The sequence below is a fragment of the Neofelis nebulosa genome, chromosome 7 (assembly GCF_028018385.1).
Source record: "Neofelis nebulosa isolate mNeoNeb1 chromosome 7, mNeoNeb1.pri, whole genome shotgun sequence".
NCBI classification, from domain to species: domain Eukaryota; kingdom Metazoa; phylum Chordata; class Mammalia; order Carnivora; family Felidae; genus Neofelis; species Neofelis nebulosa.
Genome location: NC_080788.1, coordinates 115,996,754 through 116,018,455, shown reverse-complemented (window position 1 = coordinate 116,018,455; position 21,702 = coordinate 115,996,754). Strand labels below are relative to the sequence as shown.

The following is a 21,702-nucleotide window of genomic DNA, read 5'->3' as shown; positions in this document are numbered from 1 at the left end:
AGAGAGAAAGGGAGACATAGAATCCGAAGCAGGCTCCAGGCTCTGAGCTGTCATGTCAGCACAGAGGCTCAATGTGGGGCTCAAACTCATGGACTGCGAGATCATGACCTGAGCTAGTCAGACACTTAACTGACTGAGCCACTCAGACACCCCTAAGATTTTATTTTAAAGTAATCTGTACATCCAGCGTGGGGCTTGAGCTCACAACCCCGAGATCAAGAGTGGCATACTCCACTGACTGAGACAGCCAGGCGCTCCTGCCTCACTTTATTGTGGTGTTCGCTTTATTATGATGGTCTGGAGCCAGAGTTGCAATATATCTGAGGTATGCCTGTATTCCACGAATAGTACCAAGGTGCAGCTTGTGAGCCACTCAAGGAAGGATTATAAGAACACACAGAGAAAGGCAGCTTCAGAAGGAAATGGTCTCTGATCTTTCTATAAGCAAAAGGGAATCACTCTCTTCATGGCAAACTGTCACTGAGAAAGAGTGTTACGTTCCGGAAACCAAGAACTGGTCTCAGGATAGGTGGGGGACACTATAGCAAGGCCACACAGAGTTCAGAAGCTCTCAGGAAAACTGGGATGACCGCCATGGACAAGTCTTTCAGCCAAAGTGGACAGATTCAACCAAGGCCCCTGAGGGTTCCATATGTGGCTACAAAGGCAAATTCCATCAGAGGCAGAGAATCTGGGTGGCCAGACCCCACACTCACCGAATGTACGAGTCCTTCTTGCCACATACTACACACAGGTTCTCTTTAACCATCAAGTAATAGTCTCCTGGAGATTCGGGTCTTCCCGCAGGTTCAAACTGTAGCTTGACCACAAAAGGCTCTTCGCTCACCAGCTCTTAGGAAAAAGAAAAAGGGTGAGTGTTTGCCTACCTCTCCCTCAGGAAGGAAGCTCCACCTGAATTGTTCTCTGCTGTATCCACCAGAGATCACGATTATAACTGAAGACGTATAGGTCTAAGGTCATATTAGGATCAGTGACAAAGCTAGATTAACTTCTCCTTATGTTAATTCTTCAACTGTCTAAAAATTATAAAGTGAAAGAAGGGAGACAGGAGAAAAAGACACACAAGTAGATAAAAAGATGGCTCCGAACGTCCTTGAAGGAAAGGAAAAATAAAATTACCCCTGGAGCACCTCTACTATCCTACCATACAACCTTCTCTCCAGACCCAAGATGAGACCTCATGCCTTTTGCTGGAGGCTGGGCCTGAGTCTCTAAGCAGACAGAAATCACAACTGAACAGCCACGTCTCACTTGTCTCAAGTTCTTTCTGCCTTCTTCTATCCCCCCTGCCCCGTGTCCCTCTCCCCACTCCTGCCGGGACATACATGCACCTAAATGTAGACGAAATAGGACAGGTGAGTCTCAAACCTCCAATGCCTTTGTCCAGGTACCACTGAGCTTTCCTTCGGTCACAAGTGCAGAGGGGCTGTCCATCAGGAGCATGCAGGAAGCAGTTATCGTAGAGGGGTGATTTTCTGCAGGGAAGGGAGAGATTAATCTAAGACTGAAAGCTAACCATGGGTCAAGGTATCAGTTGCCTTCCCATGCTGTCTTCTGAGTGACCCCAGCTACTCTCGATACTAGGGTCAAACATTACGTTTATGGGAAAAAACAAGTAGGGCAAAAAATCATGTCTGTTCCTCCATCTGCATGGGGCTAGGAACTAAAAATGAGTTCATTTAGCTAGTCTTTATATTTATGGACAGGAAGTAAGTTGGGTAGTATTTACACAGCTCTGTTGTGAAAGTGAACAGGAGCAAGCACCAAGAAACTGCTCTACAGAGTAATCACTGGGTTAAACAAAGTAAATTAAAATTAAAGAATTTCAGGCTGAAGTAATGAGGGCCACAGGAGTTTATTTCTGGCTCAAACGCAATACTTGCTTCAATTTAATCATCCAGTTCCTAAAGGCACTCTGCTACAGGGACCAAGCTTCCACTCCAAAGTACTTATTAGTCATCTTTCTGCAATAGAGGCATAAGTCGTACAGAGAAACTCTCACTGGTTAGAGAATAATATTGGCTTAGAGCTGGATGCCATTCTAAATAATCAAATACCAAATGAACAGGAAATCAGATGATGCATTTCTTCTGCAATGTAGAAGGCAATTCATGTTATTCATTTTCGCAGCTATCCCGAGCAAGGAAGGAGTAATAATTATACCCTCATTTATAACTGGAGAAGTTACAAGTCTAAGGTCATATGAGGATCAGTGACAAAGCTCGGTTAAGTTCTCCCTATTTCTACTCCAACTGTCTAAAACTTAAAAAGCAAAAGAAGAGGGAAAGGAGGAAAATACACAAATAGATCAAAAAACAGCTCCAAATGTCCTTGAAGGAAAGGAAAAATAAAATTAACCCCTACAGCACCTCTGCTATCCTAGCATACAACCTTGTCCCCAGACCCAAGATGAGGCATCGTGCCTTTTGCTGCAGGCTGGGCCTCTGAGTCTCAGCAGACAGGGTACAGCTCAGTTACCTGGCCGAGTAGCCCACCCCCAGGGGCTTTCTTTTGTGCTTCCTGGGGTCTCTCCCCTGGTGGTTGCCTGGCATCACTCCATCCATCTTAGACTTCTTATTTTTGGGCTTCTGCTGGGCTTCTGCTGCTTCCCCATTAACTTCTTCCCCCAATCGGCTCACTCCTTTGCTTCGGAACGGGATGTCTACCACATCCCGGCATTTCTCCAAGACTTCCCTCCAGCTCATGTGGTCATCGTTCTCATCTAGAGTTGAATTCCTAGAGAAACGGTATCCAAGAAGATGGAGAAAGAGAGCCACTGAAATCTGGGCATCCCTGGCAGCATATATTACCTGAAGAGAAAAGTCAGAGATCAGTGGAATCTGGAAGGCAAAGCAAAGAAAGCAATTTCCAACTCAATCACAAAGATGCAGACAACTTTTAGGATTCTAATTCAAGATGTACCATGTACTTCTCAACAACCTTTTATTATGAGACATTTCACACTATACAACAGTAAATCGAATAGTATAATGAATCTTCATGTTTCTTTCCTGTCTCTGTTTTTAACTAAAATAGCTAAAATAGTGCCTTACTCTAAACGCTCAACAATCCTATTCAATATATAAGGTAGTGAAGTTTCTTTCTATCTGCTACCAAACCTGATGGACAGATTTTTGTCAAGTTTAGGTGAGGCCAGTTACCACAAGTTTGACAACCAGAACACGAAATTCACTTTGGAGGTGGTCATCCTCTAGAACACCTGAAAGGAAGACTCATTAAGAGGCCTGTGTGACTGTCAATCAGAAACAACCTGCCATTATTAATAAGATGTGGGAAACAAATTGGTTTCAAGCATGGGCCTCAAATCAAAAGTCAAAAGGGCCCATTTCTGGAATTTATTTATTTAAAAATGGTAAGTCATTCTCCCATGCCACTGGTGACAGGAAGGCTGATCATAAATAAAAGTAGTCAAATCTATAATCAATAGCTTTTCCCAACAAAGGGTGTAAAGACTTTAAAATTCCTTTAATTTACCTTTAATAACCAAGCCTGGTAAATAATACTATTAGGAAGGATTTGTTATGCTTTTAGAATAAAACAATTTGGGTAAAATTTTCCACCTAGACTCAACAATCTACACATCTATCAGCAGGATCAGCAGGCTGTTTCTCAAAGGAAAGGAGTGTGCTTCAATGTGAAGAGCTTAAAGTGCTTTTTAACACTGTTTTCAAATGATAAGAAAACCCAAGCACTTTCATCAAATGGTGTTAAGACAATTGGATGGCCACATGTAAAAGAATAAAGTTGGATCCAAACAAAAATTATAAGCCTAAATGTAAGAGCTAAAACCTAAGACTTTTAGAAGAAAACGTAGGGGTAAATGTTCATGACCTTGGGTTAGGCAATGATTTCTTGGCTATGACACCAGAAGTATAAGTGATAAAAGAAAAAATAGATACCTAGACCTCATCAGTATTAAAACCTTTTGTGCTTCAAACAACTCCACCAAGTAAGTGAAAAGATGACCTGAAGAACGGAGGCAAATATTTACACATTACGTCTCTAATAAGGGACTAGTCTCCAAAATATATAAAGAACTCTTAAAAGCCAACAATATAAAGACAAACAACTCGATCAAAATACGAGCAAAGGATTTAAATAGATATTTCTGTAATATATATTCTACAATATATAATTTCCATAACATATTTTTAAATAGCCAATAAGCACATGGAAAGATGCTCAGCCTCATTAGTCACTAGGGAAATGTAAATCAAAACCACAACAAAATACCATTTCATTCCTACTAGGATGGCTCTAACCAAAAAGATAGGCAATAACAAGCGTTGGTGAGGATGCAGAAAATTAGAACCTTCATACATTGCTAATTGGAATATAAAATGATGTAGTTACTTTGTAAAACAGTCTGGCAGTTCCTCAGTGACACATAAAGTTCATGACCCAGCAATTACACTTCTAGGTATATACCCAAGAGAAGTAAAAACATACATGTGTCCACACAAAATTTTATGCCCAAATATTCATAGTGGCATTTTTCATAATAGCCAAAAAATGAAAGCAATGCACCAACTGATGAATGTATAAACCAAATGTACTATATATCCATACAATATTGTTTAGAATAAAAAGAAATGAAGTACCAATAAACGTTACAATGTGAATGACCCACGACAACATGGTAAGTTAAGCCCACAAAAGATCATATATTATATGATTCCATTGGTATGAAATGTCCAAAACAGACAAATCTATAGAGACAAGAGGTAGATCAATGGCTGCCTAGTGCTAGGGTGGGAGTGAGCATAGGGTGGGAAGTGACTTGCTAATGGATATGGAGTTTCTCTTTGGGGTGATAAAAATGTTCTTTTTTTTTTTTTAAGTATTTTTTTTTTAATGTTTTTTGTTTATTTGGAGAGAGAGGGTGCAAGATGGGGAGGGGCAGAGAGAGTGGGAGAGAAAGAGAATCCCAAGCAGGCTCCAGGCTGTCAGCACAGAACCCGACAAGGGTCTCAATCTCACAAACCGTGAGATCATGACCTGAGCCCAAATCAAGAGACACTCAACCGGCTGAGCCACTCAGGCACCCCAAAAATCTTCTAAAATTAGATTGTGGTGATGGTTGTACCACTCTGTAAAAATACTAAAGTCCATTGATTTGTATACTTTTTTTTTTAAGTCGGCTCCATGCCCAATGTGGGGCTTGAACTCACATCTCTGAGATCAAGAGTAACATGCTCTACGGACTAAGCCAGCCGGGCACCTCATTTTGTGTACTTAATGGCTGAATTTTGCTGTATGTTAGTTATACCTTAAAATTGTTAAGGAAGGAAGGAACCAAGGCACAAAGAAGTGACTTACTCAGGGTCACAGAAAGTCAGAAACAGCTGCAAAAAACAAATTCAGATAGTATGACTCCCAAAACTCTCTCTCAGGAAGGATGTTAACCTTAAGGTATCAACTGTGCTAAAGCTTTTCTATAACAACATTTTGGAAGGGTGAACAAGCAGTGACTGACTCAGCAAACAAGAGAAGGCTAACACCTAGGCCTAAAGGAAGCCAAAGATCCAAGAATTAAGTTAATTTGAGCCACAGAACATAAGCATAAGGAATGGGAAGCACCAGGAATCTGGGAAAGCAAGGGTACAAGCAGGGGTGAGAACAATAGGATAAGGTGAAAGTCTCCAAAAAGAACACTTAGAACCAGAGGCACCGGGGTGGCTCAGTCAGTTAGGCGTCCAACTCTTGATTTCACCTCAGGTCATGATCTCACAGTTGGTGAGTTCAAGCCCTGAACTGGGCTCTGCACTGATGGCACGGAACCCACTTGGGATTCTGTCTCCCTCTCTCTCTCTGCCCCTCCCCTGCTTGCTCTCTATCTCTTTCTCAAAATAAACAAAAATAAACTTAAAAAAAAAAAAACAAAACAAACCCTAGATCTTCTCCTTTACACCACAGGGCTGGCAATTACTCCTTCTCTAACCCCCCGAAGAGTAAAAGTTTAAGTCATATAATGGGCTAACTCCCAGAGGATCTGGATCCAGTAACAACAGGTCTGGTGAAGGGTGGGGGCAAAGTGTCATCTGAAAAAGGGATTATGGGAAAGTTTACATAATGACTGGTAAAACTACCAGCACCTTTTCCCACTCAGCTACCAGAATATAAGCAGAGGGGCTTACACCCCTTTGGCAGAAGACTAGATGGTTCATTTCTGGAGACACTGAGTAGCCTGAGAAAAAAGAGTTCTAGTTACTGACATGTGACTATAATCTGTAGGTACTGATAATAAAGCCCACTGGCCCAAAAGCGCTGGCCATATTTGCTGTGTTCTCAATCCATTTTTTTTTTAATTCAAATTTAAGGGGCACCTGGGTGGCTCAGTCGGTTAAGAATCTGACTTTGGCTCAGGTCATGATCTCACAGTTTGTGGGCTCAAGCACCACATCGGGCTCTGTGCTGACCGCTTGGAGCCTGGAGCCTGCTTCAGATTCTCTGTTCCCCTCTCTCTCTGCCCCTCCACCCCACTTGTGCTCTGTTTCTCTGTCAAAAATAAACAAACATTAAACATTTTTTAAATTAAAATTTAAATATCATTTTCTGTATTTTCTAAAATCTCATTAAGCATTATGTTCATAATTAGAACAAAAAATAAACACTGTTTAAATAAAGCATGAATAAGAAACTTTGGAAATTCTGAATTCTCACAATAAGGATCACAAATCTGGTTTCAAATTTGATAGCAATTAACTTTTTCTCCCCAACTTTTTATTTTTAAGATTTTCAAGCTCACAGAGAAGTTAAATAATAATGCCACCTGACATTCATAATTGTCAAGATTTGCTTTATCTCTTTATGATATGGACACCACACACTTTTTTTTTTTCTTTTTGGCTGAACACATTGCAACACTAAGTTGCAGCTATTATAGTCCTTCATCTCTAAATACATTAGTGTGTACTTCTTAAGAAGAACATTCTTCTACATAATCACACTATTAGCACACCCAAGAACTTTAACAGTGGCAAAATACAATAATATACAGTTCTAACGTCTCCAATTGTTCCGAAAATGTCTTTTACAGATGGTCCAAGATTCAGGATTTTTAACAGACTTGCAGAATGGTACAACCATTCACCATAATCAACATTGGAACACTTTCATCACCTCAAAAAGAAACGTTTGACCCACTGGCAGTCATCCTCCACTTCTCCCAGCCCTAGGCAACCTATTAATTTATTTTCTGTCTCTATAGATTTGTATATTCTGAAATATTTCACAAAAATGGAGTCATGCAAAATGTGTTTGCAATTAGCTTCTTTCAGTAGCATAATGTTTTCAAGACTCATCCCTGTCATTGTATGTATCATTTTTAGTACTGAGTAATACTCCATTGTAAGGGTATGCCATATTTTATTTATGCATTCATCAGCTGATGTGCCCAATCAGCTTTTTAATGTGTCCTTAACTATGAATGGACAGCCAAGGATCTAAACATTTAAGAAAAATCTTTAATGCGAAGTTCAAAGACCAAATCAAACATTTCAAATAAGGAACTCAGAGGAGAACAAAGCAATACAGGAAGCAGAAGAAAACCTCAGAAATTTTTAATACTCTAAGATAACAGAAGATACTACATCCATTAAACAAAAACAAAGTTATTTTAAACGTGAATATTCAGAGGAGGCCAAGAATCTCTTGTCACTTAACATTATGATAGGAATTATTAAAAATTCAATAGAAATGTTAGAAGACAAATTTGAGAAAATTTCCTAGAAGATAAAACAAAAAATACAGATAGAAAAATCAGAGAGAAAATATTTTTCTTAGGAAGTAGGCTGATCAATTCAAGGATCCAATATCCAAATAATATGAGTTCTAGAAACAGAAGGGAGGGATGTTTTCAAAGAAATATTATGAAAATAATTCCCTGAACTAAAAGACACTAACTTCCAGATTGAAAGGATCCACTGAATTCTAATGCTATAATGAGAAATAGCCCACACTAATTAGTATCATCATGAATTTTAATAACTAAGAATAAAGTAAAGATTTTCCAGAAAGAAAAACAAGTGACGTACTCGCATCAATACTGGAAGCTACAAGACAGGGAAGAGTACCTTCAAATTTTTGAAGGAAAATGATTTTCACCCTAAATGCTGTACTCTGCCAAACCATCAGTTAATAGAGGGAAGCCAGTATCTTTTCAGACACACAAGGCATCATAAATTAACTTCCCATGCTCCCTTTCTTAAAGTACCCCAGATAAGAAAGGGAAAAGACATGGAGTTCGGAAGACAGAAGATCTACTACAGAAGAAAGCTGAAGGGAATCCCCAGGATGATGGTAAATGCAGATTCCAGGGTCAGAGCTAGGCAGCAGGGCTCCTGAAAGGAGCAGGGTGACAAAGGCTCTAGAAGGGATGGCTCCAAGGGAAAGCGAGAGGAATAAGTCACCTCCTGTGTCTGAACCACTGGAGAAAAGATGGACGGTCCCGTTAAAAGTCTGGGGCTGAAAGAGTTAACAGGTATATAGAAAACAAAGCAAACAGAAGTACAATTATTAGTCCTAGGAAAGCAAAAAGTTGTGTAAGGAAAAACTTAATTGCAGCTTACTATGTGGCTCAGCTATAAATAATACCAATATAAGTAGATATGAATCTGATAAAAATGATGATTTACCTACATTGGGACGATGGAAAAGGGACTCAGTATTTGTCTGGGGACAGAGGAAACACATGAGTACTAAATCATGACTTCCACAGTAAGAAGTCAAAGACAATATAAAAATAAGAAAGAATAATATATGTACATAATTTAAAAATATAATAGTAATTACCAGAAATAAATGAAATCGGTTGCCACTGAGGGGAGGAAGACGGGGAACTACTAATTCTTATATAATAAGTCTTATAACACTTTGTTTTTCTAATTACATTTGTATTCATCATTTTAAAAATTACATTTTCTAAAAGGCCTGCCATATAGTAAATGCTCAAAAAAATAAAACAGAATAGGCACTCTTATTCTGCTACTTAAGTACTATTTATATACTATAGAACAGTTACCTTCAATGAGTCTATTTTAAAGTATTTCCACCCAATACTTACATTTGAAGATTACAATTTTAAAAACAACTATACGTCATAAGCAATGGCTCTTCCATTCTTCAACTACTCTGATAAGAAGTACCTGGTTGTCAGGGGACCTGGGTGGCTCATTCACTTAAGCGTCCAGCTCTTGATCTTGGCTGAGGTCATGTTGTCACCATTCATGAGATCAAGCCCCACGTCAGGCTCTGTGCTGATAGCATGGAGCTGCTTGGGATTCTCTCTCCCTCTCTCTGCCCCTCCCCTGCTCACTCACTTGTGCTCTCTCTCTCAAAATAAATAAACTAAAAAACTTAAAACAAACAAACAAAAGAAGTACCTGGTCCTCAGTAAGATTCTCGGCATCCCAGTTGCTGCAGCGAAGCAGGAGGGACTTGTCAAGTGGAAAGTTCAAAACTGTCTCGGCAAGTGATTTCAGGCTAAGCCCATTACAGAGCAAATTGTTTCTACAAGGAAATAAGTAAAGTCATGCATCAAAAATGGGCAAAAGAAGAACAGGCAAGTCAAAAAAGACATATAAATGGCCAAAAACAGATGGTAGATACTCAATCTTACTAGACATCAAACAAAATAAAAATTATATACAATTTGTTTATCATATTGCAAAGATTAAAAATATATATATAACTACTGTTGATGGAGTAGTCTGATCTAAAATTCATGAACTGCCCATTTTTATAATCTTTATGGAAAATAGTTTGGCAATAAATAACTATCAAAGTTTTGACCATAAAAACCCTCTGATTCCGGAATTCCACTTCCAGGAATTTATCCTAAGAATAAATGTACATAAAATGATCTTCCCTGCAGCACTATTTATAGTAGTAAATAATTGGAAAAAACCTAAATGCCCATCAACCAAAGATTAGTTAAATATCTATGGAATTAAATTCCATATAGCTATTTAAAAAAAGATTGTAGTGGGAGGCGCCTGGGTGGCTCAGTCGATTAAACATCCAACTCTTGATTTCAGCTCAGGTCATGATCTCACTGTTCGGGAGTCTGAGCCCCACATTGGGCCTGCGCTGGCACTGCAGAGCCTGCTTGGGATTCTCTCTCTTCTCTCTCTCTCTCTGCCCCTCCCCTGCTCATTTTCTCTCTCTCAAAATAAATAGACCTAAAAAAAAAAAAAAAAAAAAAAGGATGTGTATCTATATTGATGTGAAAAGATGTCCATGACAGGGGCACCTGGGTGGCTTATTCGGTTGAGCCCTCATCAGGCTCACTGCTGTCAGCATGGAGCTTGCTTTGGATCCTCTGTTCCCTCTCTTTCTGTCTTTCCTCTGCTCACGCTCCCTCTCTCTCTCAAAAATAAATAAACTAAATCATTAAAAAAAAAAAAAAAAAAAAAAAAAGAATGGGGCCCCTGGGTGGCTCAGGAGGTTAAGCGTCCAACTTCAGCTCAGGTCATGATCTCACACTTCTTGAGTTCGAGCCCCACATTGGGCTTTATGCTGACAGCTCAGAGCCTGGAGCCTACTTTGGTTTCTGTGTCTCCCTCGCTCCCTGCCCTTCCCCCACTCATGCTCTGTCTCTCTTTCTGTCTCTCAAAAATTAATAAACATTAAAAAAAAAAAGATGTCAATGACATATTAAGTAAAAAGAGACTGTGGGAGAAAATATGTTGTGGTTCATGTTAATATACATACCACATAACAGGTGTGTGTGTGATTCTAGGTAAGAGACAGGGCACAAAGGGGTAACTAGAAAGATATCAATCATGTGTTAGTGATATTTTCTCTGGGTATGGGATTTATGGTGATTATATACCTTCTTTCTATTTTTCTGTATTTGAATTGGCTAGTGTTCACGTAATTACTTTTCAAAGTTGAAAAAATGATAATGCTATTTTCACTGAGCAGATGAAGGTACAAAAAAAACCAAATAACCTTTCAGTCCTTCAAACACTTTCTGATTAAAATAGCTGCAGGATGGTGGAAAAAATCAATTTGTTCAAGGATTGGAGATTCTAAACAAGAAATAAATGTGAAGTTAAGAACACACTGGTCTACACAAGCGGAGCTGACATCCTGGCTACCAAGTGAAAGACTAGAAGTTTTAGAGCAGGAAGCTTGGCGGTGGGGGTTCATGCTACGGTTACAGTTATGGTTACGACACATGCAGGACTCCCTCAGGTACTGGAGGAAATGAAATCATCACGATGATGAAGAAAAGAAAGCCTTTCCCTACAAAAACAAGCAGTAATTGACAGATTTCATTACTCCCCAAAAGCAGCACTGATTAAAAAGCAAAAACAGGTCCAGACATACCGAGGGAAAATACATAATGTCTTCATTCAATTAGTGAAAATTAAGGATTTGGGGGTGACATGAACCTCTCTTTTGTTTTACTAGAAATTATAAAAGTAATGAATACTTATTATTAAAAGTTTAGACAATAGAGAAGCCTAATGGGTGAAAAGTGAAAGCCTACACCCCACACTTCCTCTCCTTAGGAATAATGACCCTTCACAGTGTGCTGTGGCCCCTCCAGACTGTTTCTGTGCACCAATAGATAAACAGATGGTCAGGCGGAGGAGGAGATACAGTTTTTTGGTATTTGTTTTGGTTTTTGCTGTGAAACTTGCTCTATTAATGTATCAGAGACTTCCATCCACGATAATAAGTACAAATGTACTTATTTCATTCGTTTTGATAGCCGTGTAATTTTTCAAGCACGGATATTCCACAATTCTTGAGATCATTACCCTCACTGATGGACAGTACTTAATTTTTAAGCTACTTAATTCCACTTAGGTCATTAGTCTTTTTTAAATGTCCTGTTTGGAAAGGTTTCACATTTCTTGAAGATGAATTAGAAACAAGATGCTACCTTGCCAATTCAAAATTTCACTACGAAAGATTCCCAAGTCTTTACATACAACAATTTATCTTTATAATAAATTATCTTTGGTTAACATAAAATACAAAATATAAAGAAGAGTAAGAAGAAAAGAAGACAGCATTACCAAAAAAAAAAAAAAAGAAATGTGCTCCTCCCAAAGTCAACTGAAAATAACAACTACTTATGGCAAACATCAGGAGCAAACTAATGGTGCAAAGTAGAATCCTTGCACTACAATGTGAAATTTCTTAAACTATGATGTCAAAAACTTTTAATTTTACTACTAACATGTTTAATAATAAAATAATAATTTTTAAATTTTAATAAAATTTCATTAAAAACTGAAAAGCCTGATAAATACTTCATTCTTATCTCCAGAGGAGTTCATGGTAATACTCAGTTTGGGCCAAGTTCGCATCTTGATGTGGCCATTCTGCGCTGAGTCAAACAGAGAATTTGGTGCCCCTCTAATTTCTAAGTATCAGAGAGGACTGTAATCACACAGAAAAGATCTGGAAGGACAAGCCAATCGGACGATAGCACTGAAGACGGCAGCGATGACGATGGACAGTAATGGCTGAAATTTCCACAGCACTGTCTCTGTGTGAAACACTATTTCTAGATTCTTCACATAGTTTCACTCATGTAACCGTCACACCAATCCTGGGAGGAGGGAACATAGGTCATCATTGCTGCAAAAGAGGGAAGTGAGGAACAGCAAGGCTCGGTAACTTGCCTGAGGCCACGCAGCTGCTAAGCGGCTAGCACACAGCCCGCTCCAGGGTCAACTCTTCACTACTAGGGGCACCTGGGTGGTTCAGTTAAGTGTCAGACTTCCACTCAAGCCATGATCTCTTGGTTCGTGGGTTTGAGATCTGAGTCGGCCTCTGCATTGTCAGCATGGAGTCTGCTTCAGATCCTGACTCCCTCCCTCCCTCTCTCCCTCCCCACTTCCCCTGCTTGTGTGCTCTTTCTCTCTCTCTCTCTCTCAAAAATAAACATTAAAAAAAAATTTTAATAAAAATTTATTTTTAAAAATTTATTTAAAAAACAACAACAACAACAAAAAACTCTTAGCTACTATACCCACCACCTCTCACAGCAGAGAGTAACAGTGGGCACCTCTGGGGAGGCAGTGCCCAGGGAGGAAGGCCCGGTGAATGGTGGCTTTTGCTGTTACACTCCAAATACTTCTACAGATTTACAATTTTTTACAGTAAATACTTTAATGTATTTCTTGAAAAAAATCACGTCTTATTTACATAAGCCAAAATACTAAACTAAAATTTCATTTTATGCTGAAAAATTATGATAAAAAGAGATTTTAATCAGTCCTTCTCTTAGTTTATCAAATCCTCCAAACTTTAATGTCAGTGTCATCTGAGGCAAGGAGAGAGGCTGCTTCACTCCACATTACTGAAATGAGGACCTGTAATTATACATGAGAAGGTAATTCCGACTCCCTGAGAAAAAAGTTAGGATGGAATTTCTGTAAGAACTGTAAGAATTTCTTACAAGAATTACTGTAAGAAATTCTGTAAGTATTTCTTACAAGAATTACTGTAAGAAATTCTGTAAGAATTTCTTACAAGAATTACTGTAAGAAATTCTGTAAGAATTTCTGTAAGAATTCCAAGGAAAAGGGAAATCTCTCCTCCTCCCAGTAAAGGATTAGGTCTACCAAATTTTTTGGCCTAAAGCAGGGTTTGCAAACTCAAATGCTTATTAGGATGAGTTGGGGTTACAAAGGGAGAGGTGGGACTCCTGCAAATTGAACAGAACATGCGCCTCTGAAGAGGCCAACTGCTCCCCAGCAATTGTCACCATGTAGAACCATTTGACCTCCCATAGTCAAACCATCTGATCTTTCAAAAGCAGTCCAAAATACAGACTTTTACATTAAATCTTCTGGATTTACACAAAAAATCCCCAAATATATCATACAGGAAAAAAACAAAAACAAAACCTGTGGTCCTAATTTAGCTGGTGGGGCCATCAGTTTACAACCTGTAGCTTATGGTGGGCACCTCATCGATGTTTCATCTGAAAAAACCAACCGTGGACAACTGCAGTCTTCTCAGAAGTTGGAATTCTTCCTCACAAATTTATATGCATCTCAGAAGCCTCTAGGCTTCTAAAAAATGTTAGATGCTTCATTAGCGTTTTCAGTAATCTACAAATCTTGCTAAAGTATTTGCCCCGCAGCTACAGGAATCGAAGCACTCATACAAACCATACCTCTGCCTCATGGCTAGGTACCGGAGGTCCAGGCACCCCTTAACAACGAGGCCATAGTCCTGCAGCAGCTTGCTGGCATCTTCTGAAGATCCTACTCCAACTTTTAAAATACTGCCATCTGCCAAAATATCCAATAATGTTTTTGGTAGTGTTTTTCCGCCACGGATCAACTTTGGCAAGCGAACTAAGACACAGAAGCCACTCGAGGAGGCCATTTGAAGGAGTGACAGGGGACTGGCTTTGCCTTCCGAATTCACCTGCAAGAGGAAAACAGGGCCACAGTTCATACCCTACCACCGCACCAAGTACAACATGAAACTGGCAAGAAAAAGTCTAAGAAGTAATTCCTTAACTTCCCAAGGGAAGTGGCTGGCCAAATTTTGGTTCAAATCGAAGGATGAGCCGATGCCAGCAAGCACAATGGACTTTGTGAAGCAGCAGCCTAAACAAAGGTTACTGAGGGCCCCAAATGTGAGCCTGAAATGTGAGCAGTCCATAAATGGTGACAGAGAGGAGTGGTGGCTGAGTCACGTGAAACATACTGGCTTTAAAAGTCTAAGTGAAAGAAGTCTAAGAGGTAGAGCGCCAAATGATAAACACCCTTTTCGTTACCCAGACTCTCCAACACGCACGCTAGCAACTCTGCTCATTTACCCTATTGTTACTGCCTCAAGATCCAGTTTTTGAAAAGAGGTAGGAAATACAGTACCAGAAGTAAGTGGTACCTGCCAATATAATAAATCCTGGTAGCCCAAGGTGCTTTCTCAGCATTTTATGATCACAAATGGTGTTCACTAAGAAAAAAAAAATGTATACTGAGCCTGAGCTAGGATCCTTATATCTTAAGAGATGGAAATAACTTTTTATATTAAATGATCTAGTTTTAATCTTTTTGAGGTAACAGATAGTTACTTCAAAGTTGGAGAAAAGAGCTGACAGCTAAGAAGTCATTCCTAGAAAAATTTACATGCAAAATTCACATTAATGAAAAGTCCTCTAAAGCTATCCACTGAACCCAGGTTAAACATCCAATAAATTCCAATCCTTCTCATTTTTCGGGACAGGGAATTTAGGACCTACAGGTGTAGCAGTTTGCCTGAACGAGGAGGGATAATGACAAAGTTAGGACTACAACCCAAATTCCCAAATCTGGAAGGGCAGTTCTCAACCAAGATTCATTTGCACACCCCCCCCTCCCACATCCCAGGGGCATCTGATGATGTCTGGAGAAATTTTGGGTTGTCACAACTTGGAGAGCCGGTGCACAAGTATCTAACAGGTAGGGGCCAGAATGCTACCAAATATCCTACAAGGTACCAGATAGCCTCTCACGACAACCAGTCATCCGCCCAAAATATTCACAGCGGGGAACGCTGCTCTGGGCAATGCAGTTCTCTCACTGCTATGTATCAGAGGGCTAGGCATTGTACCAGGTGCCACCGTGGATATGAAGTTATGTAACAGATGGAACCTGCCTTAGGGATTAGAGCCTTATTAGTAGGGTACAATCCACACAAATTGCATGGTAAATACCAAAGGAGTGACTCAAAGTGTTACAAGTAATCAGAGGTAGGATATTTCAGAGTTGAGGTTACCAAAACCACAGAAAGGAAATAGTTAAGATCACAGAGCTTCTGTTAAAAACAAAATCCAGAGAGCCCTTGTCTTTGACTTCTACTTCACTAAGTAAAATCATGGCCCAACTCACAAAATCTTGGGATCTCCTTCCTCAGGCAGTGCTTTATCAATGAGGGTTATTTCCATATCCTCAAACAAAGCATGCCAGTTTGATTTCTAAGGTGTCTATTTCTTAGGGCTTAGCCAAGGTCAAAAAAGACCTACAAGAAACTTGACTACTGGTTCCTGTTCTATAACAATTCATCCAGATGTGGCTTTTTATCAGTGAAGAATTCCCTTCCTCCATATACCAACTCTCCAAGAAAAAGCTATACATCTCTTCTTCTAATATTTAGCACTGTTAATGTGACATAATACTCACTGCAAATTCCTAAGGCTGGATCTCTGTACATCTTTTGAGTAGTGTTCCATTGTCTAAAATACTTTAAATAAATAACTAGATAGTAAGTTGTCTTTTTAATACTGTTTCGGGATTGTGCTTAAGATCCAATGGATCACATACAGTTTTTCCACTAGGAATTCAAATGTTTATGATTCAAATAGGTACCCAATTTATGTGGAATGTGTCATTGGAAGAATAATGCTTTTAGCAGAGTCAATTTGGCTTAAAGAATAAGACATCTAATCTAATATTTATTTCTCATATTCCCCCCTTTTGCTTCCTAGTATCTTTTTGCCTTGACATCACTGACTACTTATGGAAAACAATGGAATCCTTGGCTTACCAACATTATATTTAATAAAACAACAAAAAAAGACACATTTAAATTTCATTAGCATTATTTAATCCAGTGTTCTTTAGATTAGTCAACTCATAAAAATGTCTGTGACATATATAACATATATATACATATGCATTTATACATTATAAACATGTAGTACTATACTAATATGTCACAGATAATATTAAACATACACAAAAGTAAAAACTTTTAATGAATGATGCCATGAAGCATCAAAGTTTGGACAAAATTTTTGTATGGAAACTTTTTCTGTATTCCAGTGATTCACTTAGAGAGCACTGGTTTAAAGAGTCTCTTTCCTGAGGGCCAGTGGATAATCTATTTGGGCTTCAGGATTCTTAAAAGTCCAGAGCTGTACAACTTTCTGGAAAAGCCCACAATTCTTCAAATGACCCCATGGTGGCAGCAGAGAGTAAAGAATGATCTGGGACCATCTTCTGGGCTTGAACAGATTAATAAGCATTCTTAGTCTGTGGAGTTTATGTTTCAGTTAAATTTAGACCATGGCTTTGAGATAAGAATGAGCTTATCCTGTTTAAGTGACATAATAAAGGCTTAATGAGGCTAGAAAGTAACAATAGGAGGATAAAAAAAAAAAATAGGGTGGGAAGAGAATAGGACACAAATCAGAGATGCTGAGAGAGGCCAGAGCATGTAAGTCCCTAAGTAAACGTAAGTAATTAAGATATCTCGGTTTTACTGAAAGCAATGAAATGGTTTCAAGCAGAGGACTGACATGATCTGATTTTCATTTTTAAAAGTTCACTTTGGTTACCATACGGGGTGCGGGGACCGTAGGTGCACAAGAGTCCAAGCTGGGAGGCAACTCAGGAGGGTACCACAAAGGTCTACAGAAGAGACCCTTGAAGCTTAGGCTAGGGAGGAAGCAGAGGAGAGGCAGAGAAGTACATGGATGCAACATCTATTCTGGAGACAGCACTAGGAAGTATTACCAGAAAAGGGTTAATAGTAAGGAAAAGGATGTAGACCTCCAGCAGGCTTGAAGCCTGGGCCTGTAGAACAATGCTCTTTGGAAAACGACCTTCACTTCATTCAATCTTTAGTGCGCCATCGCACTACTTGTATCCATTGAGCGACGACATCTGTAGCTAGAGACTCTAGAAAACATCAGGCAGGAGCCAGGGGCCAGAAAGATATTTAACATGTCCATCCCCACCTTCCCAAGAGAAAGGCATCTTTTGGCTTCTCAAACATGGCAGAAACCTCATTTTGTACATGTGATTTACATATAATTATATATTACCATGAGTAATTCAGGGGGATCTGGAAACCCACACCTCTATCTGGTAGAATGCTATGTTATTTCCACAACCATTTCTATGAATTTCTACATATGTTGCCACTGAAGAAACTGAGCATACCATAATTGCCTGTTTGTGTCTGATTTTCAATCTTATCATTTCTGTTGGTCAGCCCTTAGTGGGGAGAATGTCTCCCTGACTTTCTTCTTAAAGGTAGAGAAGACTAAGGATAATACTGGTTTGGGAAGAAAACTCAAAAGTTCTGTTGGGAACATGGTAAGTTTGAGATGACTATTAGCCTTTGAAGGGAAGATGCCAAGTAGACAGGTGGACATAAAAGGCTAGAGTTCTAATTTTAAGAGTCATCAGCATGTCAATGGTATTTAAAGCTATAAGGCAGATGAGATCACTTAAGAAAAGAATGTTGATTAGAGGACATAAATTTGTGGTCCATGGACACATCTGTTGATCCCCAGACATGTTTAATATTACCATTATTTTGGTTTCCACATATTTAAAAACTTGTACCAAATTTTAAAAATTAGTAAAATTCACACTATTAAAAAGTCTATTTTAAAAAAATCTCTTTAGGGGCGCCTGGCTGGTTCGGTGGGTTAAGCGTCTGACTTCAGCTCAGGTCATGATCTCATGGTTCATGGGTTCAAGCCCCACATTGGGCTCTGTGCTGACAGCTCAGAGCCTGGATGGAGGCTGCTTCGGATTCTGTGTCTCCCTCTTTCTCTGCCCCTCCCCTGCTTGCACTCTCTCTCTCAAAAATAAATATACATTTGGCACAAAAACAGACACTCAGATCAATGAAACAGAATAGAGAACCCAGAAATGGACCCACAAGCATATGGCCAACTCATCTTTGACAAAGCAGGAAAGAATATCCAGTGGAATAAAGACAGTCTCTTCAGCAAGTGGTGCTGGGAAAACTGGACGGCGACCTGCAGAAAAATGAACCTGCACCACTTTCTTACACCATACACAAAAATAAACTCAAAATGGATCAAAGACCTAAACATAAGACAGGAAGCCATCAAAATCCTCAAGGAGAAAGCAGGCAAAAACCTCTTTGACCTCAGCCGCAGCAACTTCTTACTCAACACGTCTCTGGAGGCAAGGGAAACAAAAGCAAAAATGAACTATTGGGATCTCATCAAAAATAAAAAGCTTCTGCACAGCAAGGGAAACAATCAGCAAAACTAAAAGGCAACCGATGGAATGGGAGAAGATATCTGCAAACAACATATTGGATAAAGGGTTAGTATCCAACATCTATAAAGAACTTACCAAACTCAACACCCAAAAAACAAATAATCCAGTAAAGAAATGGGCAAAAGACATGAATAGGCACTTCTCCAAAGACATCCAGATGGCCAGCCAACATATGAAAAAATGCTCAACATCACTCATCATCAGGGAACTACAAATCAAAACCACAATGAGATACCACCTCACACCTGTCTGAATGACTAACATTAACAACTCAGGCAACAACAGATGTTGGCAAGGATGCAGAGAAAGAGAATCTCTTTTGCACTGCTGGTGGGAATGCAAGCTGGTACAGCCACTCTGGAAAACAGTATGGAGGTTCCTCAAAAAATTAAAAATAGAATTACCCTACGACCCAGCAACTGCACTACTAGGTATTTATCCAAAGGATATAGGTGTGCTGTTTCGAAGGGGCACATGCACCCCCATGTTTATAGCGGCACTATCAACAATAGCCAAAACATGGAAAGAGCCCAAATGTCCATCGATGGATGAATGGATAAAGAAGACGTGGCACATATATATAAGGGAGTATTACTCGGCAATCAAAAAGAATGAAATCTTGCCATTTGCAACTACGTAGATGGAACTAGAGGGTATTATGCTAAGCGAAATTAGTCAGAGAAAGATAAATATTATATGACTTCACTCATATGAGGACTTTAAGACACAGAACAGATGAACATAAGAGAAGGGAAGCAAAAATAATATAAAAACAGGGAGGGGGACAAAACATAAGAGACTCTTAAATACGGAGAACAGAGGGTTACTGGAGGGGTTTGTGGGAGGGGGGATGAGCTAAATGGGTAAGGGGGAATCAAGGAATCTACCCCTGAAATCACTGTTGCACTATATGCTAACTAACTTGGATGTAAATTTTTAAAAATAATAATAAATAGAAATAAATAAAATAAAATTTAAAAAAAAAAGAAGGAAAAGAGGAAAGAACGATACTGATAGGAGACAGAAAAGTATGAAGACACAAAAGCCAAGAAGAATGTCTTATGCAAGAACTGTGCAGGTGCTTTTGACAGCTGGAATAACACTGGATTATTAAATAAGTGTCCACTGGATTCAAAAACAAGAAAGCCATCAACTTGATCAGTTTCAGTGGAGTAATATAGTAGGAAGTCAGATTAAAGTAGTTTGAGGAATAAATGGAGAACAACAAATTATACCCAAGCGAGTAGAAGAAAAAAATGAGAGAAAGAGCAGAAATCAATGAAATAAAACACAAACATACAATAAAGAAGATCAACAAAGTGAGAAGTTGATTCTTTGAAAAGACTAATAAAATTGATAAGCTCACAGAAGGAGTAATCAAGAAAAAAGAGAGAAGCATAAATAAATGATGTCAAGAAGGAAAAAGGAGCCAACTCTACATACCCTTCTTATTGGGGAAAAAAACCCTGAAGATATTATAAACATGTTTATGCTCATAATTTTAAAATTTGAAAGCAGATTCTGATGAAAAATATAATTTATCAAAACAGACATGAAGACGGGGCACGTGGCTAGCTCAGTTGGAAAGCATGCCACTCTGGATCTCAGGGTTGTGAGTTCAAGTCTCGTGTTGGATGTGGAGATTACTTACTTAATAAATAAATAAACAATTTATTTTTATTTTTATTTTTTTTTAAATTTTTTTTTCAACGTTTTTTATTTATTTTTGGGACAGAGAGAGACAGAGCATGAACGGGGGAGGGGCAGAAAGAGAGGGAGACACAGAATCGGAAACAGGCTCCAGGCTCCGAGCCGTCAGCCCAGAGCCTGACGCGGGGCTCGAACTCACGGACCGTGAGATCGTGACCTGGCTGAAGTCGGACGCTTAACCGACTGCGCCACCCAGGTGCCCCAACAATTTATTTTTAAAGACACGAAGAAATAGAAAATTTGAAGAGCCCCAAAACTATTAAAAATGATATCCATAATTCAAACACTTCCCTTAAAAAAAAAAAAATAACTGCAGATGGCTTTACCAGTAGATCCTAATCAAATATTTAAGGAAAAAAGAATGACAATCTTTTTTTTTTTTTTTTTTTTTTTTTTTGAGAGAAAGAGAGAGAGCATGCATGCAAGCAGGGGATGGGGAGAAGCAGAGAGAACTTTCATTTATTTATTTTATTTTATTTTATTTAAAATTTTTTTTAATGTTTATTTATTTTTGAGACAGAGAGAGACAGAGCATGAATGGGGGGAGGGTCAGAGAGAGAGGGAGACACAGAATCGAAAGCAGGCTCCAGGCTCTGGGCTGTCAGCACAGAGCCCGACGCGGGGCTCGAACTCATGAACCACGAGATCATGACCTGAGCCGAAGTCGGACACTTAACCGACTGAGCCACTCAGGTGCCCCGCAGAGAGAATTTTTAGCAGGTTCCATGCTCATCATGGAACCCAACAAAGGGCTTGGTCTCACCACTGTGAGATCACAACCTGAGCTGAAATCAAGTCAGACGCTTAACTGACTGAGCCACTTAGGTGCCCAAAAAAGAATGAAATCGTATAGAAACTCTTCCAGAGAACACAACATTAACTTGTTGTGTGAGGCCAATATAACTTTTACTCAAAATTAGACAGGGTCATTTCTAGAAAA

The 21,702-nt window shown here is 39.1% G+C and overlaps 1 protein-coding gene across 4 annotated transcripts in view; it reads right to left on the bottom strand.

Annotated features, from left to right (window-relative positions):
* EXD2 (exonuclease 3'-5' domain containing 2) overlaps positions 1-21,702 on the bottom strand; it is an 88,046-nt gene that overhangs the window by 8,999 nt on the left and 57,345 nt on the right. For all 4 annotated transcript variants that reach the window (XM_058739457.1, XM_058739458.1, XM_058739456.1 and 1 more), the window contains 5 exons: positions 14,189-14,445; positions 9,426-9,552; positions 2,500-2,831; positions 1,390-1,496; positions 717-852 (listed from right to left, as the gene is read on the bottom strand). In XM_058739457.1, coding sequence (XP_058595440.1) covers positions 717-852; positions 1,390-1,496; positions 2,500-2,831; positions 9,426-9,552; positions 14,189-14,445 — 959 coding nt within the window. The remainder of the gene's footprint in view (positions 1-716; positions 853-1,389; positions 1,497-2,499; positions 2,832-9,425; positions 9,553-14,188; positions 14,446-21,702) is intronic.